The following is a 20,203-nucleotide window of genomic DNA, read 5'->3' on the forward strand; positions in this document are numbered from 1 at the left end:
TGGTTTTAATCTTATGATTGTACATTTTCATATTCGTAGAAAAATGGTTCTAATACGTTGCTATACATGGTTTTTTTTGTATGGATGACAACCGGTTCTAATCCACCGGTTTCGAATAAATACGAGAATAGTTTAGTTATTTATCGCATCGTATTTATAAACACTAAAAACAGCCTTCTGAGGAAAGTTTTGTTGGCACGGAAAAAGGGGCCGAATTTTAATATTATTTATTATTATTCGTGGAAAATTGTCTGTAACACAAACAATACATGATTTAAAAAAAATATTTCATAACTAAGGACAAACTGTAATACTTAATCGTAGCAACACAGAAGGATTTAAGCCGTTTTTTTTATTATAAATACTGTATTGCAGAATGCTGTAGTTCACAGCCTTATTATGGAATAAAATGTCCTTGTTATACATGTAAACACCATCTCGATTAATGGTTAGCATATTTTATTAAAGATATTTAGTTCCGTGAGTGGGATGAGTTTTTTTCCAAGCCTGCTGTCAAACTAACAATGACTAATTCAGATAATATCTATTTGGCGAGCCATCAATGCGGCCGCTTTTTTAAAGGATGTTGTCTGCGGCTGTGGATTGTTCAGAGTGCTGATATTGGCTAACTGGCAGATGATAAACCCCGCCTTTAAACCCCTCAAAACATGCATTAGATTATCCCCCTGAAACCTTTAAACCCCCTTATTCACCCAGGAATATTATTTACCCCCCCCCCCCCTCAAAATTGGCAGCTTGGACGTTTCTGGCCATAGCCTGCTAAAAAGAAGCTGTTAATTCAGCTGCGGCTGCAGAGTTCTCACATGATTTTGATTAATTCCTACTGGTATCATTCTGATATTTGTTAGTCATTAATTATATTTTAAACTTGGAAATCCCTAATTTTGATAATTAAAAGCGAAGCTTTTCTATAATTAGGGTCGGTCCGTCCGTCCTTGATAGATAGCTTTTTGTTGTTAATTTAGGCATGTCAGAATTTTCTTATTGATTTCAAACTTTGCATGGTCATTCCTGTAGTAGTCAGGTACGATTTAGAAAGCGTAGCAACTCTATAATCATTACCAGAATGTCCGTACGTCCATATGTTGATTTTTTTTACTTTTTTAACATAAAATTTTTATGTGATCTAATTATCCGTTTGATCTGATTTTTTGTATATTGATTAATTATTTTTTGTATATTAATTTTGTTTCGACTCTTATACTTTAATATTCTGATTATTCAGTTCTGACACTATACAAGTGTTAATGTCCGTTTGTCCTACCGTTTCAGTGCTTTGCTTTTAGTAGTCCTCGTTGTTTTACATTTAACCAACGAACAATGTTTTTATAGCTATACTTACTATAATTTTAATATCCTGTAGTATTTAAATATTTCTCTAACTATACTAAATCCTCATTAGGAAGTTCATTGCAGTATTATGTATGGGTATAGGACAGAAAAAAATGCCAAATTCTTTTTTAAAAATAGGATAGATTGCAGAATTACAAGCGAAGATATTGGACTATATATTACAATGGTATCCAAATATTTTAAAAATCTTATTCTTTGTCTCAAAAACTTTGAGTACTCTTATTGAGTACTTTTTATCCTTTATCTTATCCCTTATGATCCCTAAGAATTACAAAAATTATGTTTTTTTTATGTAAAGATTCTTTCAATAAACAAATTTTTTTCTCAATAATTGTTAAATTGGGTTGTTGGGTAATACAAATTTTTACTCACCTTTAGCATGTCATAGCGAGAGGTTGGACATTGACACAATTTAAAATCAAATGATTACATGACAAGAGGAGAAAAATAATGCATTTTTGCTGTTGCAATATGGTTAATTTTAACCCACACTTTGTTGATGACTAAAAGGTATCCCCCTATAAATTATTCTTATGTCTGTTTTTATTGGGAGGTCAGGCTATTAATTCTCATTTTATGTCCGCTACTCAGTCGGGCAGGTGAGTTTTATTCTGTTTGATTAGGTTAATAGTTAGTTGAATATTTTATAACTTGGATGTTGCACCAGATTTTCATGTACTGTAATAAAGTGATACTTGCAGCTGGGTAAAATAACGATACCCGCCCCCCATTAATCCATATCCTCCTCTTCTACTGGATGAACGAAATGACCGAAATATGAGGTACATATTAGCAACCTAAATTTGCGAGAAGTTTTCCCCTTTCATTATTTCCACGTAATCTATAAACATTATTAATACGGTATAGCAATTCCAACAATAAGCAATGATATACCAGTCCCTCTGCAATGTTGTTAGGATAAGCTTATTAACTTTGTACTTTCATCATGTAGTCAAATGGTTTTCCTTATTAAGATAAAATATAGGATAATTTATGTATTTCCTTATGTATCAAATCGATGATATAAACGCTCAATAAAGATAGATAAAACGAACAGTTAGGTATAATACGGACAAATTGATTTCAAGACTAGAAGATTATATTATGGTACTATTATTAAGTAACAGAAATATCAAAATTCATCTAACTCCTAAAAATAATAAAATCTTAGTTAAAGGACGCCTGCAAGAAATAACACGCTTTAACTGCTGAAAGACTGCCACAAGAAGACCCAATACCCCAAATTATAAGCCTTCAGCTTCAATAACAAAAAAGTTCTAGGCATTTCAAAATAGCATTTTATGTACAATGGAATTTTTGAAAGATTTCCAATGCTCATAAAAGAAAAAACAATATTAAATTACGTTGCCTAGACATAAAATTATAACCTTATCTTTGTCAGAAACTCAGATTGCCTGTAACTGATTACATTTTTACAATAAAAACACTACATTTCATAGTCAAAATCTATGAAAAAAATTCGATTTAAATTGCATTTTTAAACGAAAATCATAGCGGAAACAAAGGGGTAAACTAATACAAGCTTAGCTGTGATTGGTTGTTAAGCTGATTAAGCCTTCTGATTGGCTACAGTACATTCGGTACAACGCAAGTAAAACTTAATTTTTTTAATGATTTTGACTATAAAAATTGGTATTTTTATTGTAAAAATATAATTAGTTACTGGAAACCTAAATTTATGACAAAAATAAGCTTATTATTTTGTTTCTAGGCCACGTAGTTTAATTTTAAAGTTTTCAACATGAGCATTGCAATTCTTTCAAAATTTCCATTGTACATAAAATGTCATTTTAAAATGCCTAGAACTTTTTTGTTATAGAAGCTGAAGGCTTCAAATTTGGGGTATTTGGTCTACTTGTGGCAGTCTTTCAGCAGTTAAAGCGTGGTATTTCTTGCAGGATTCCTTTAAAGAAAATACCTAGCTTTCTTTTGTTGTTAATTGCTGCTTAGATTCACTTTGTGCCATAGTTTGATACAGTTTAAAGGAAAGAATTATTTAGATATCTAAATATATGAAAATGAATAAAAAGCAATATAACACAAAAATCTTCTTCCTGGGTGTCAATTTGAAAAAAAAGGGGAAGGCAGTGGCGTGCGAAGCACTTTGTCTAGGGGGGGGCATTTTAAAGATTTTGTAAAATTTTGCCCCCCCCCTAAATCAAAGTGCCCCGGGGGGGCACTTTGCTTTAGGGGGGGGCATTTTGATTATATATACTAATTTTAAATAAGGGCGTTTTAAGGGGTGGGATTATTTGATTATGGGCCTTCTAGTTCTTATCCCTTCTTCCCCATCCCTTCCCCCATCCCTATTTCCCATTTATATCCCACATCTCTTCCCCCCCCATCTCTTCTCCCCCATCCCTTCTCCCCATCCTGCAATGACCGAAGGGAAGGGAGCTAGAAAGCATCTTCGAAAAAAAAGTACAGATGATAATTTAACCTTCCCCCCCCCCCCCACCACAAAACATTTTATGGGATAAAGTGGTGTTTCCAAGGATTTATAAGAGCGGGGCGTGAAGCGCACCTAAAAATATTTACTCCCACTTTGAACTAAAATCAATTAAAGACAACAAGAGTGGTGTATCAAGTTAGGTGTATCAAGTTAGGAAAATAGAGTGTAGTTAGTTTTAAGGGTTTTTAATGAAAATTGCCATAAAAAAAACATGTCTTTTTGTAAGGGTATGTACTGTACACCAAAAAAATGTTAAACTTATCCTGAAAATAAAATGACATCATATATAGTTATTCATTTAGACAGACATACAGTGTTGAGAAAAAGGCTTAGATAAATATCAACGCTGTTTCTTTTTTTATATAAATTAACTTTTTGATTAAATATTTGTTGTTTACACATGATTTTATAGAAATAAAAATAAAATATACAATGTGATAAAAAGCAGAAACCATTTGGAAGGGCGCGAAGCGCAAATTTTTTTCTTCAAATATGCAGGGAGGGAGGGGTTTTTGGGCTATTTATTACACTAGTCCCCAATATTTCATATAAAATTTTCTTATTCATTGGCTCAACAACTTTGGGGACTTTAATGGAATTTTGATTGGTTGGTTAATTAAGTCGAGTTTCCATACATTTCATCCACTAATTGTAATCTATATAAGGGGTAATTTTGTGTATCATCATTGGGGATGTACAAAATTTCTTTGGTAAAAAGTTTATATTATACAAAATAAAATACTTCCTATTACCTGGTTTGTTATGTTCAGTGAAAAAAGATTATAACCTAATTTCTACACTAATTAAAAAATTTGGTAAGGTTAAATGAATAGTAACTGTCTGTTTGGCGCGAAGCGCCAAAAATTTTTTTTTGTTGAGTATTTCTTGATCTTTTTTTTGGAAACTGGGATAGTTTTTCTTTTTGTAGGGTAGGGGGCAAAAAGGGGCATTTTTGTTGACCAGGGGGGGGCAAAATGGGGCATTTTTCAACATTTAGGGGGGGGCAGGGGGGGCGGTGACTAGGGGGGGGCAGGGGGGGGCGTTTTGGTCGCTAGGGGGGGGCGATTGCCCCAAATGCCCCCTTCGGTTCGCACGCCACTGGGGGAAGGTGAAGTAAAATCAACCCCAAAAGAGAAATTTATTTAGAAACTAGAAATCTTAATATTCAAACTCATTTTTGTTCAAGTTCCTTTGTATTTTACGATGATAACTTGATTCTAAAAAGTAGCACTTAATAAATAGTAGGAATTATTTTACGTCAACAAGAAAACAAGAATTATTTTTCTCGTATTCATTCGAATCCGGTGGATAGGAACCGGTTCTCATAAATACGAAAAAACTATGTCTAGCATCGTATTATATCCAGTTTTCTACGAATATAGAAATGTACAATCATAAGATTAAAACCAGTTTTTTTAGCCGGTGCCTCCGGCACCTCGGGGCTAAAAAAACTAGTTTTAATCTTATAATTGTACATTCTATATCCGCGGAAAGCCGTTTATAATACGATACGAGAAATAACTATTCTCGTATTCATTTGAATCCCGTGGATAGGAACCGGTTCTCATGAATACGAAAAAACTATGTCTAGCATCGTATTATATCCAGTTTTCTACGAATATAGAAATGTACAATCATAAGATTAAAACTAGTTTTTTTAGCCGGTGCCTTCGGCACCACGGGGCTAAAAAAACTAGTTTTAATCTTATAATTGTACATTCTATATCCGCGGAAAGCCGTTTATAATACGATACGAGAAATAACTATTCTCATATTCATTCGAATCCGGTGGATAGGAACCGGTTCTCATCCATATGAAAAAACTATGTCTAGCATCATATTATATACAGCTTTCTACAAATATAAAAATGTACAATCATAAGATTAAAACCAGTTTTTTTGCCGGTGCCTTCTGCACCTTGGGGCTAAAAAAATTAGTTTTAATCTTATAATTGTACATTCTATATCCGCGGAAAGCCGTTTATAATACGATGCGAGAAATATCTATTCATAACTCCATTTTATTGGCAGCAGACTCTTTTGTCTATTTTACAAGACCATTTAGAATTAACTTTTTAGCGCTAATATTACTGCAGACTTTCTGTGTATTCTGACACAGAGTGGTTAAAGCACAGAATAACTTGATAGTGTAGTTGTAACACCTACAATTTTATAACATTATTCACTCTCATGTTATTTAATCCTTTGATAATTTGCATTCAATGTGTCCCTACGTCCTACAGTTTGCGAAACAGATCTCTAGTGTTCTACTCTATGTTTGCGACAATAAGATAAATAAAAATATACTTTTCTTTTTTTTAATTAACCATAACCAAGCAATACTTTTTAAAATTGTAATAGCGGTTGCGCCTATAGCATCAAGGGCCTCTGTATTTAAAGGGGATAGAAAAATAGCTCAAAACTATCACAAGACTTTGATCCGAAAATGAAATAGCCTAAATTATAGGAAAATTAATAAAAAAAGTGTAGAGGGATATTTCTATGAAATGGATCAATTAAGTTTATGTTCTATTTTTGCATTTCAAAATAGTTCAGTTAAATTTGTGATGGTAAAATTATAAAAAAAATCTCAAATATTCTATACCAAGTATAACGTTGGTATTGAAGTACCCATTAAATGGTCATCATTGCTAATTAGGGTTGGCAATCAGCCGAATTTTTGGGTCGGATTCTGATTCTTGCAAAAATCCGCCATAATAATGAACAGATTTATCCGTGGAATGCGTATTTTATTTTTTTTTCGGATTGCGTATTTTCGGATTCCAGATTCTAGTAATATTTTTAAAGGTCTTATTAGAAATAAAAAAAAATTCTAGCTCCTATAGCGGCCATTTTCTAACCTTTACCTAACCTAACCTAACCTAACCTAACCTAAAATAAGCATGAAAAGCTACTGTGAAAATAAAATACATAAAAACTTTGGATGCTACCCACCATTTATTTGTAGTTAAGAAACAATAAAATACTTTTTTGATTTTGTGTGCAACATTTTAAATAAAAATATTTATGTGCTACAAAAGTCATACAAATTTACAATTATGGGTCCAAAGATTGGGCGGATTGCCAACCCCATTGCTAATACAACCAAACATGCAGAAAAAGAAATTGCAAAGGAAATTAAAAATCCGGGAATTTATTTGTATTATTTTTGTTTGCACAGATGTTTACAAAATTGTTACAATACTATTTGCCACCTTTAAATTATTATCCCTCCCTCCTAGCATTATCCGAGCGTTTCCAAGTTACTAACAGTTTTAACAGTAATTTACTTAACCCCCTAGCCGCTAGGTCAACTTGAATGGAAGTATAACACCTTGCACTGAAAACCCTAACACTTCATTTTTTAGGTTAAAACAAATTAAAAGGGGAGGAGGGGATATTTTTTATTTTGTTTATTACTTTGGGCCAGGTTATATTATAATTGGTAGTCCTGAAGGGTTATTTCACCGCAATTTTAAGTCCCCAAAGGTTTATTTCCTTCCCCCCGCATTGGATAATAGTTGCACAACCTTACTTTCAATTTATTTAAAAAATAAGTATATGGGGTTAACAGGCTCTTTGTTAAAACTTGGATATTAATCAGACATTGAACCATACCATCAGTTTGAAAACTGATTGAGTATTCCTATTTGTGCTTAGTACTAAAAACAAACATGTGTTCAAGACTAGAACCCAGTAACTTATATTAATACCTATACATTTCTCTAAAATTATACTGAAACCTACTAAGGGCTAAAAGTGACTAGTACAGCTGTTTTTAATATCTTACTGCTTAAGAAACACACACAAATACAAAAGATATACAAATTCACAAAAATTATTTTATATGGACACCTTTTATCTCTAGGTGGCCTATAATACAATCTGCGGCACTTTTTAAACCACCAATGGTGACAGTAATTTCAACATTTATCTAGCATTGCTTTTCACAAACTATGTATGTATGTCCGCCAGTCAATTTAAAAGTGAGGTCAATATGTAACGTCTTATTAAAAGTTTATTTTTAATTTTAACAAGCTGAATCATTTTGTACAAAAGACAAATATTCCATTTGAAGAGCAGCAATAAGAAATTATTATTTATGATTTGAATGGAAAAGAAAACTGTTATGGGTAATTATAGAATACAGACATTTGCGCCTACAGATACATACTATATATAGAGTAACACTTTTTAAATTAACTTGTTATCAACTACAGTATTACAGAAAACATGCGACTATTCTATTCAGCAGTGATGGGACATTATATGGTCCTTGTTATTTTATGAAACTTAATCCAAGATTTATATTTGTGTTGGTGCATTTCTTGAATCTGTTTTAGTTTCTTATCAATTCTTTATATCTAAACTTTCTGTTTTCGTTGATAAAGAAACTTTGCATTCTACAACATTGTACTTTGCCTTTTTTTCTTGTTCATTTGTCAGCTGGGAATATACATAAAGATAATGAAATAGTTATTTCTCACATCGTATTATAAACGGCTTTCCGCGGATATAGAATGTACAATTACAAGATTATACTTCACAGAATCATTTCTGTAGTATATATCCTTAGTTTCATATCGAAACTTAATGATAGAATGTACAATTATTAGATTAAAACAAGTTTTTTAGCCCCGAGGGTCCGAAGGCACGGGCTAAAAACTGATTTTAATCTTATGATTGTACATTTTTATATTTGTAGAAAGCTGGATATAATACGATGCTAGACATAGTTTTTTCGTATGGATGAGAACCGGTTCCTATCCACCGGATTCGAATGAATACGAGAAAATGTTTTTTAGGTTGGTCGTTTTATAATATCACTAAAAGTTCAGCTGTACTGATACTCTACAAGAATATATTAACACACACACCTTGCGATTTCTTTGGGCTCTAAAATGCACTGTTGTTTTCAGCAGCGTGTCGGAGCCGTTTAATTTTGATGCGGCTCCGGCTCCGCGGAGCCGTATCCGGAAATACGGCTCCGACTCCTACCTTAAAATTAATATATCAATTTTTGTTCATTATGGAATTTGATAAAATAAAATAAATAATATAAAATATTTTGCTTTTATTTGATTAAAGCTATATAAAAGTAGAATGATGTGTGTCTATTTGTTAAGTAACAATAGTTTTACAGTTTATTATATGGAAATAGACCGTTGCCAAATTATAACATTACTTTAAAAAATCATTTTTAGCTAATCTGGAGCCGCTGTTTTTAACGAAAAATGCTGCTCCCGGCTCCAAAACACTGGTTTTAAGAGATATTAAAAACACCTGTTATAAATTTGATGCACATTTTTATAGAGAATATTGACATATAATTTTTTTTTTTTTTACTCCTACTGGTTGTTTCCCAAAATTGGAAAACACAGTTTATTTTGACCCACCCGGAATTTTATGCTAATTTTCTTGCGGTTGTTGTCATCATTGTTTTGTGATAAAAATATATAAATTTTAATAGAGAATATGAACCTATAATTATTTTTTTCATACTCCTTCTGCTTGATTCCCAAAACCGGAAAGCATATATATAAAATTAAAATACAAGAGGATGTTCCTGTATGACCTGATCATGCCCTTTAAAGCAATTATAAAGATTTTAAAGTTAAAACCATTACAGCTGGTTAAATAGTAGGTATTTCTAAACATTTTAGTTGTAACACCAGTCTAGCATTTTCTAATAAACTCCAAGGTAAACAAGGGGGGGGGGGGGGAAGTTCTGACACATTTGCGTAAACGGTGATTATTGGCTTTATCTTTGGACTGAGAGGATAGGTTATTAGGGATAAAATCATTCTTATATGATGAATTTCCCCCAGATTTAAGATTTTTTGGATAGGCCTCCAGGTTCCGGAGCTCCAGGCCTCCAGGTGGTCTCTGGACAGGTAAAAAAATAAAAAAATTCTTTTTTGAACAGTTAGAGGTAAGTTTATAAAACAACATAAGCTTCTTTTTATATTTTATTTATATATTTAAAGAAAAAATTACAATCGGCCTCCAGGTTCAGGTGCTGCAGGCCTCCAGGTGGCCCCTGGACAGGTATAAAATCCAAATTTCTTATTTGAACAGTTAGAGGTAAGTTTATAAAACAACATAAGCTTCTTTATATATATTATTCATATATTTGCAGAAAAAATTACATTCGGCCTCCAGGTTCAGGTGCTGCAGGCCTCCAGTTGGCCTCTGGTCAGGTAAAAAATCCAAATTTCTTATTTGAACAGTTACAGGTAAGTTTAAAAAACAACATAAGCTTCTTTTACTATATTATTCATATATTTGAAGAAAAAATTACATTCGGCCTCCAGATTCAGGTGCTGCAGGCCTCCAGGTGGCCTCTGGACAGGTATAAAATCCAAATTTCTTATTCGAACAGTTAGAGGTAAGTTTATAAAACAACACAAGCTTCTTTTTATATATTATTTATATGTTTGAAGAAAAAATTACAATCGGCCTCCAGGTTCAGGTGCTGCAGGCCTCCAGGTGGCCTCTGGACAGGTATAAAATCCAAATTTCTTATTTGAACACTTAGAGGTAAGTTTATAAAACAACATAAGCTTCTTTTTATATATTATTTATATATTTGAAGAAAAAATTACATTCGGCCTCCAGGTTCAGGTGCTGCAGGCCCCCAGGTGGCCTCTGGTCAGGTATAAAATCCAAATTTCTTATTTGAACAGTTAGAGGTAAGTTTATAAAACAACATAAGCTTCTTTTTATATATTATTTATATATTTGAAGAAAAAATTACAATCGGCCTCCAGGTTCAGGTGCTGTAGGCCTCCAGGTGGCCCCTGGACAGGTAAAAAATCAAAATTTCTTATTTGAACAGTTAGAGGTAAGTTTATAAAACAACATAAGCTTCTTAATATATATTATAAATATATTTGAAGAAAAACTTACATTCGGCCTCCAGGTTCAGGTGCTGCAGGCCTCCAGGTGGCCTCTGGACAGGTAAAAAATCAAAATTTCTTATTTAAACAGTTAGAGGTAAGTTAATAAAACAACATAAGCGTATTTTAATATATCATTTATATATTAGAAGAAAAAATTACAATCAGCCTCCAGGTTCAGTTGTTGCAGGCCTACAGGTGGCCTCTGGACAGGTATAAAATCCAAATTTCTTATTTGAACAGTTAGAGGTAAGTTTTAAAACAACATAATCTTCTTTTTATATATTATTTATATATTTGAAGAAAAAATTACAATCTGCCTACAGGTTCAGGTGCTGCAGGCCTCCAGGTGGCCTCTGGACAGGTAAAAAATCAAAATTTCTTATTTGAACAGTTAGAGGTAAGTTTATAAAACAACATAAGCTTCTTCTTATCCTTATAATAAGGTAACAGGATGTTTGTATATTAAAACTACTTGCCTAGAAGGTGAATCTATTAACGATGTGTCCATTATTTCAGATCTTGTTAAGTAGTCTAAACTGCCAGTAAATGTTTATATGAAAATTATGTAAAAAAAAATTTGCACCCCATCCTAGATTATCTGAAATTAAACATTTAGGTATTATCCTCTTAGGATTTATTTTTCTTCAATTTAAAATTTTGAGTACAATAGACCTGCCTAGCCATGGGTACTCAGCCCCTTAGCCTATAATCTAACCAAACCTAATTGTAAAAAAGTGCCGCTGCCAGGTTTTATAGTTTAGTCGGGGGATAGCAAAATTTTCAAAATTGAAAAAAAAAATTTAAGAGGATAATGCCAACATATAATATTATTAGGTCCTACACATTGAGACTTCAAAGGTTTAAATTGTAAGAGTTAATGACATTATCTTTTTTTTTTTTTACCTGTTCAAAGCCCGAAGCTCCTGAGCCTGGAGGCCAATTGTAATTTAAAATTATACTTATTATAATATTATTTTGGAGGCCATTTGTAATATTGTCTTCAAATATATAAATAACATATAAGCTATTTTTTTTTATAAGTTTACCACAATCTGTTGAAATAAGAAATATTGATATTTTACCTGTCCAGAGTACACCTGGAGGCCTGCATCACCTAAACCTGGAGGCTAATTGTAAATTATTCTTCAAATATCTTTAAAGCATCTAAAAATAAGCTCATTTTGTTTTTTTATGTAAATTTGACCTTTAACTGTTCAAATAAGATTTTTTTTTATTTTTTTAGCTGTCCAGAGACCACTTGGAGGCCTGCAGCACCTGAACCTGGAGGCCGATTGTAATTTTTTCTTCTAATATATAAAAAATATATTAAAAGAAGCTTATGTTGTTTTATAAACTTACCTCTAACTGTTTACATAAGAAATTTGGATTTTTTACCTGTCCAGAGGCCAACTGGAGGCCTGCAGCACCTGAACCTGGAGGCAGATTGTAAATTTTTCCTCAAATATATAAATAATATATAAAAAGAAGCTTATGTTGTTTTATAAACTTACCTCTAACTGTTCAAATAAGAAATTTTTATTTTTTACCTGTCAATAGGCCACCTGGAGGCCTGCAGCACCTGAACCTGGAGGCTGATTGTAATTTTTTCTTCAAATATGTAAATAATATAGTAAAAGAAGCTTATGTTGTTTTATAAACTTACCTCTAACTGTTCAAATAAGAAATTTGGATTTTATACCTGTCCAGAGGCCACCTGGAGGCCTGCAGCACCTGAACCTGGAGGCCGAATGTAATTTTTTCTTCAAATATATGAATAATATATATAAAGAAGCTTATGTTGTTTTATAAACTTACCTCTAACTGTTCAAATAAGAAATTTGGATTTTATACCTGTCCAGAGGCCACCTGGAGGCCTGCAGCACCTGAACCTGGAGGCTGATTGTAATTTTTTCTTCAAATATGTAAATAATATAGTAAAAGAAGCTTATGTTGTTTTATAAACTTACCTCTAACTGTTCAAATAAGTAATTTGGATTTCATACCTGTCCAGAGGCCACCTGGAGGCCTGCAGCACCTGAACCTGGAGGCCGAATGTAATTTTTTCTTCAAATATATGAATAATATATATAAAGAAGCTTATGTTGTTTTATAAACTTACCTCTAACTGTTCAAATAAGAAATTTGGATTTTATACCTGTCCAGAGGCCACCTGGAGGCCTGCAGCACCTGAACCTGGAGGCCGATTGTAATTTTTTCTTCAAATATATAAATAATATATAAAAAGAAGCTTATGTTGTTTTATAAACTTACCTCTAACTGTTCAAATAAGATTTTTTTGATTTTTTTACCTGTCCAGAGACCACCTGGAGGCCTGGAGCTTCGGAACCTGGAGGCCTATCCAAAAAATCTTAAATCTGGGGGAAATTCATCATATAAGAATGATTTTATCCCTAATAACCTATCCTCTCAGTCCAAAGATAAAGCCAATAATCACCGTTTACGCAAATGTGTCAGAACTTCCCCCCCCCCTTATTTATTATAAATATGATTTTATAATCAGAAAATCAATCGGTGAAACAAGAATTTATCTTAAAAGTTTTACAGAATTATGGTTGAATATTAGGATTACAAAAAGGAAAGAAAAAAATCACAAACTTAAAATTTGCCACTATTCACTTCTAATTGGTTATGAGGTTAATTCATTCATTACAAAATTTTGACAATTTAGGTAAAAATTCATACATATTTTTTGGAAAAAATTCAAAAATGTTTTAATAGGTAAAGATGTTAGAAGAAATGTAAATAATATATTCAAGGAATTATTTGGATATTGGTTGATAAAATCACTAGGTAAATTTCTTTCTTTTTCAATTTTTATCTTTATACCTAGTCAATCTTAAATGATACAAGATGCTACATTAAAGTAATCCAGATTTGTACTGTTACCCATTGAATGCAGTTTTTAAAATTAAAATTAGTTAGAAATTTCACTATTAAAGATTGTAAAGACAGTACTTAGACCTGGTTGTTTCCTATACTTGTTTTTATACAAAATAAGCCAAAACTAAAAAAATCCGATCCAACTTAGTATTATGTAAAAAAGGTTCACAAAAAAAATTTCAATGAAGTTTTTTAAAATTCAAATTAGTTAGAACTTTTACTATTAAAGATTTTAAAGACAGAATACTTAGACCTGGTTGTTCTGATACAACTTAATAGGTATTATGTAAAAAGATTCCCGAAAAAAAAGTTTAAATAGTTTAAGATTTTATGATTATCACTTCTCTAACAATTTCACTGGGTTGATTGAATTAGCTATCTAAAATACAGTCAAACTCTCCAGCCGTGACGTTTTTCTTTATTTTTAAAATATGCTTCAGCTTGTTCAGCTTTTCTAAAGATATCACCTTGCCATCAATAATCAGCTTTGTAATAGTGTTCATTCCTAGCTTAATAAAAGCTAAGATTACTGTCTTAGATGTACCTTCAGTAACAAGTGTTTTTAAGTGGGGTATCTGTAAATATTTCAGATCTTTTTGATTAGTCTTACAGCAGCCTTTTATTATCAAAGTTGTCACAGACTTGGATGCAGATCCTATGAGTAACAAAAGATCTTCCAGCTTTTCAATAGACAAGGTTTTCAATTTGGAAACCCTTATGGGATTATTTTCTCTGGTGTCTATAGTTACCAATGGCCTCCCAACTGTTAGTTCAATAAGCGTGTCTTGAGCTCTTCTGATGATTTCATTGCCAGCCTCACCAGGAAGGTAAAGGTATTTTAGGTTTGGAAATAATATATCATTAAAGTCAATTTCTTCAAACACATACCTGATATGCTGCAAATGCAATGTTTCTAAGGTCTGTGCACCTCCTTTGATTAAGGATATCGCAGCTGCTTTATCAACATGATCAATGTAAAGGTACTTAAGGTTTGGAAATGTAATTTCATCAATAGAATTGTCATCAAACACTGTGTAATACAAATACAATGTTTCTAAGGTCTGTGCACCTCCTTTGATCAAGGATATTGCAGCTGCTTTATTAACATGATCAATGTAAAGGTACTTAAGGTTTGGAAATGTAATTTCATCAATAGAATTGTCATCAAACACTGTGTTAAACAAACACAATTTTTCTAATGTCTGTGCACCTCCTTTGATCAAGGATTTCGAGGCTGCTTTATCAAAACCATCAATTCTTAATATTTTAAGCTTTGGTAGATTAATCTGTTCAACTTCTCCAATAGGTAAATGAGCATAGATCTTGGAAACATCTATTTCGACAAGGGTTTCTTTATTTAATTTGATTATTGCCCATGAAAAGGGACTTTCCAATCTAAGTTTTATCTTGTTAATATTTGGCATCACAAATTCATCTATATCATCAGCAGCAAAGTTAGGAATGCTTTTCAAAGTAAGTTTTAAAATATTTTGCTTTGAAACCTTGCTTACTAAATAATGAACAGTATTGATATCAATGCTATCCAAATGTAAAGATTTTAATCTAGGAAGAATTGGAACCATAACATAACCATCAAAATATTTAAAACTTGTTAATCCAAAATGTTCCAACTGTTCACCATATTTTGACAACATCTCCTCAACCATGACTTTATGGCCCAATTCTGTATCTCCGCGGTTGTTTACGACCAATTCATTTAGATTTTTAAAATCACAACCTGGCTTCAAATATTTGGGGTCATTTGGACGAAGAGGGATTTCAAGAAAAGTAATCCTCTCCTTATATTTTGAAAGTACTTCACCCATTAAAATATCATGAAGTACATGATAAATAGTTAGTTTCAGGTCAAACTGAAGCCCATAAGATCTTTCCACTGCCTTATCAAGATGAAGTACTGAGTTACAACTTTCTTTCAAATTGAAGAATTTGACAGTGTATGTTCCAAACAAAGATTTACATTCAACTGACACCCCTCAAAGAACCTAAAACAACAAATAAAATAGTCAATTAATTCCAATTGAAAATGCCGCAAATTTTAATATTTTGTAGAAGTTAAGTTGTAGTAAAACTTGTTTTTACGTAACTGAAGGGGAATGGGAAAGAAGGGGGAGAAAATATGGAAGGGGGTTGAGGAAAAGTTTTCACTTATAATTGGTTGTCAGAATCACATTCCCTTTTTCCTGTAAAATAGTGTACATTATAACTTTTCCCTTCTTGACTTGAAAAGGGATTATTGTAATTTCATATTCAGATGCACAAGTTAAAAAAATATTTCATACTACTTTTGGCTCCCAAAATAAAAACATCTAAAATATGATTATTAATCTTTTTCTAGACCATTCCCACACAAATACACTGCTTTAACTGCCAAAATTAGACCCTAAATTTCAAGCCTTCAGCTTCAATAACAAAAAAGAGGGAAGTCATTTTCTAGTAAATCCCGTAAAGGTGTGTGTTATAAGGCCTAAAAATAGTAGTAGAACGATAAGGTGCTCTATATATTTGTATTCCTTTTTGAATAGAACAATAGGGAAATTTTTTATTTTTTTTTATTTTTGATAACCGTACCTACCTGGAATATCTTAAAAAAATAAGAAATTTCTATCAAACACTTTGTTTGGCTCAAACTGACAAAAATTTAAAAAAAAATATAATTATAATAATAATGTTTTCTATAGGTACAAAGTAAAGGTTAAGAACAATCTATACCATTAAACAAAGGAAGAAGGTACCTATAGAAAACATTATTATTATAATTATATTTTTTTAAAATTTTTGTCAGTTTGAGCCAAACAAAGCGTTTGATAGAAATTTCTTATTTTTTAAACATATTCCAGGTACGGTTATCAAAAAAAAAAAAAAATTTCCCTATTGTTCTATTCAATAGGGAATACAAATATATAGAGCACCTTATCGTTCTACTACTATTTTTAGGCCTTATAACACACACCTTTACAGGATTTACTAGAAAATGACTTCCCTCTTTATCAACAATTTAAGATGACATTTATGGAGGTGAAATTTTGTGTCAATCGTAAAATCCTGGCAGCCAAATGAGGAAACTAACATTTTACCGGTGTAACAAGTCTAGTTTAAGTTTGCTGTTCAGGATCTTAATGATGCTGAGGAGTGGGATGTCATTTAAATAACCCCTCTGGGTGTAAAGCCTCTAGAGGCTAGTGGTGAATCTCACTAATAGCAGAAGCCTTATTTTAAAGAACCTAAGATACTAAACTCAGAGAAATAAGAAGTAATGAAAAATTTCTTACCATGAAGATACACATCTCAAAGTTTTCTTATCTTCATCAGGAAGAAAGTATAATATTCTTCTAAAAGCCACATCTAATTTTCCAAACACACCCGCGGCATCCTTAAATTTAATTATTAAGGTTTTTTATCTAAAGCTCAAGATCTCAATGACTTCAAAACCAAAGGGGTAATTTCACGAAATGCTTTTGAACTTAATTTAGTGAACCGCATATTTTTTGCTAGTTAATGGGTTAAACTATATCTAAATGGCATATATTTGAAAGAATTTCAATTTTCTTCCACGTAGTTTTGAAAATGACAAGACTTAAAAATCGTCTTTTTGTGATATATGCAATTTAAAAAGACAATTTTTTCAAGTCTTGATATTTTAAAAACTACATGGTAGAAAATTGAAACTCTTTCAAATATATGCCATATAGATATAGTTTAACCAATTAACCTGAAAAAATATGCGGTTCACTAAACTAAGTTTAAATGCCTTTCGTGAAACTACCCCTTTGGGTTATCTATTTTAGGCAGGATTTACATAGGTCCTGTGATGGTTTTAGGCTGTTTTATTTAAAGATTTAAGTTTTTCATGGTTTTTAGCTATTTTTTATCCCCTCTCTGCCCCTTTGAATACAAAGCCCCTAAATACTAAGAGCATGTCTGCAAGTTCAAATAAATAGCAACATAATATTTTTTTAAATCATTATTTCTGCTGTTTAGAGAAGTCTGCCAACTAAGTTCAGAGATCACCTGGAGGCCTGCAACACCTGAACCTGAAGGCCAAACCCAATTTTATTTTTAAATATAAGGAAACTACAACATTACTGAAGGAAACTTTTTTTGCCAAATAAACCATCCTATCACTCCTAAGACAAAGCCTATACTCCCGGTTTACGCAAAAGTTTCAGAAACTAACCCCCCCCCCCCCATATTAATTCTGTTATCAAATACCTCAAAAGATTGATCAGTTTCAGCCTCCCTCTTTCTCTTGAGACCACGCTTATTCATGCTAGAAATAATTTCATCTTTCTTTCCAACCTCCTTTTCAAGATCAGTTATCCTTAGCTTTAAACTGTTGTTTTCATTTTCCAGATGACGGTTTTTGTTAGTGAGGTATGTAATATGTTGGGATACTGCCAGATAATCAGTCTGCATCCTGTTCAAAATATCAGGAGCATTGAATACAGTCTGCTCCTCAGTAGAATCCATTTTTATTCTGGAAAGCATAAGTAATTAAAGGAAGCCTGCTGCAGGAAAAACAGCGCTCTAGCTGCTGAAAGACTGCCACAAGTAGAGACCCAATTTTGAAGTCTCCAGCTTCAATAGCAAAAAAGTTATAGGCATCTTAGAATGACATTTTAGGGAGTTGATAAATCGTCAACATGTTTTTAAAGGTCATAACAGAAATTTAAAAATTAAATTAAACCAGTTACATTTTTACAATTAAAAAATCACTTTCATACCTAGTCAAAAAAAATGGTTAAACTTCTGTTTCTAAACATAAAATCCTCGTGGCAAATGAGGAAACTAACATTTTACCTGTTTAAATTATCTATTGTGTTTTTGACTTTCAAAATTTTTGTACGTACCAAATGGGTATGAAAATCCCATTCCCATTGTTCTAAGGAATTCTTATGTTTGTAGAAAAAAGGACAATCAGCTTTACTTCCTATTTTTTCACGTATGTTTAGTAAAATTCTCAAAATTATCTGCATAAATAGTATCAAAATTAAAGGGAACTATGCACGACTAAAAGCAAGTGATTTTAAGCAACTCAAGCAGCGAATTAAACTTTTTATTTGTGAATATACCAGGTTGTGTTTAATGTTGTTACAACTAAAAAAATAGGTTTCAACATGATTTTATTTTAAAAACTATTTGAAATGTTAAGCGATTTTTGAAGAAATATCATTACATACTTTCTGAGTTTAAAGTGCACAGTAAAAAACACGCATCCTCAAATGATGTAAAATGCAAAAGAACAATTATCAACCTGGTACATCCCTTTTTGCTAAATATACATTTTTCATTGTCAAAGCATTGGATGATTACAATCTCAACTCGTCATGAAATTTCAAATTATTTTGTCAATACTATGGTAGACCTAGAACTTCTTCAAACATTTAGCTCTATATAACAGAAACAAGGTTTAAAATCAACCAACAATGCCTTACTTCAAGGCTGGAAGTTGCTTAAAGGACGCCTGCAAGAAATACCACGCTTTAACTGCAGAAAGACTGCCACAAGTAGACCCAATACCCCAAATTTAAAGCCTTCAGCTTCAATAACAAAAAAGTTCTAGGCATTTCAAAATAGCATTTTATGTACAGTGAAATTTTTGAAAGATTTCCAATGCTCATAAAAGAAAAAACAATATTAAATTACGTCGCCTAGACACAAAATTATAACCTTATCTTTGTCAGAAACTTAGATTGCCGGTAACTGATTACATTTTTACAATAAAAACACCATATTTCATAGTCAAAATCTATGAAAAAAAATCGATTTAAATTGCATTTTTAAACAAAAATCATAGCGGAAACAAAGGGGGAAACGAATACAAGCTCAGCTGTGATTGGTTGTTAAGCTGATTCAGCCTTCTGATTGGGTACAGTACACTCGGTACAATGCAAGTTAAACTTAATTTTTTTTAATGATTTTGACTATAAAAATGGGTATTTTTATTGTAAAAATATAATTAGTTACTGGAAACCTAAATTTATGACAAAAATAAGCTTATAATTTTGTTTCTAGGCCACGTAGTTTAATTTCAAAGTTTTCAACATGAGCATTGCAATTCTTTCAAAATTTTCATTGTACATAAAATGTCTTTTTAAAATGCCTAGAACTTTTCTGTTATAGAAGCTGTAGGCTTCAAATTTGGTGTATTTGGTCTACTTGTGGCAGTCTTTCAGCAGTTAAAGCGTGGTATTTCTTGCAGGCTTCCTATAACATCACTTGCTTTCGTTCGTTCATATTCCCCTTTCTCTTTTGCTTTCGTTTGTACATATTACCCTTTCTATTCGTTTAGCATGAGGTATTTGAGTGTCAAAATCAACATTTTTCCAGCTTGAGCCAATTCCGTCGGATTTTAAATATGTTTAGAATATTTGCATTAGAACAGAGTTGGTTAATGGCTTCAATTCTAACGAAAACAATTAATATCCGCTGGATTAGAATCGGTTTTCAAAATTCGTTTTATTCTTAAAATATTTCATTTTAATTTCCACGGAAAGCTGTCTATAATACGATGCGATAAATAAGTTTTCCTAGA

The 20,203-nt window shown here is 32.0% G+C and overlaps 1 protein-coding gene and 1 pseudogene across 1 annotated transcript; one reads left to right on the forward strand and one right to left on the reverse strand.

Annotated features, from left to right (window-relative positions):
• Nucleotides 1-8,379: 8,379 nt before the first annotated feature.
• LOC145315367 (small nucleolar RNA U3) lies at nucleotides 8,380-8,523 on the forward strand (annotated as a pseudogene).
• An 8,394-nt stretch (nucleotides 8,524-16,917) lies between these two features.
• Nucleotides 16,918-18,166, reverse strand: LOC145314490 (uncharacterized). Its single transcript, XM_080154407.1, has 2 exons — nucleotides 17,881-18,166; nucleotides 16,918-17,041 (listed from the first exon to the last, which is right to left on the reverse strand). Exons 1-2 carry the CDS (start codon nucleotides 18,154-18,156, stop codon nucleotides 16,937-16,939), a joined length of 381 nt encoding a protein of 126 aa, XP_080010533.1. The 5' UTR covers nucleotides 18,157-18,166; the 3' UTR covers nucleotides 16,918-16,936.
• Nucleotides 18,167-20,203: the final 2,037 nt, after the last annotated feature.

This window comes from Acartia tonsa, chromosome 3 (assembly GCF_053477335.1).
Source record: "Acartia tonsa isolate MP-2025a chromosome 3, ASM5347733v1, whole genome shotgun sequence".
Lineage (NCBI taxonomy): Eukaryota > Metazoa > Arthropoda > Copepoda > Calanoida > Acartiidae > Acartia > Acartia tonsa.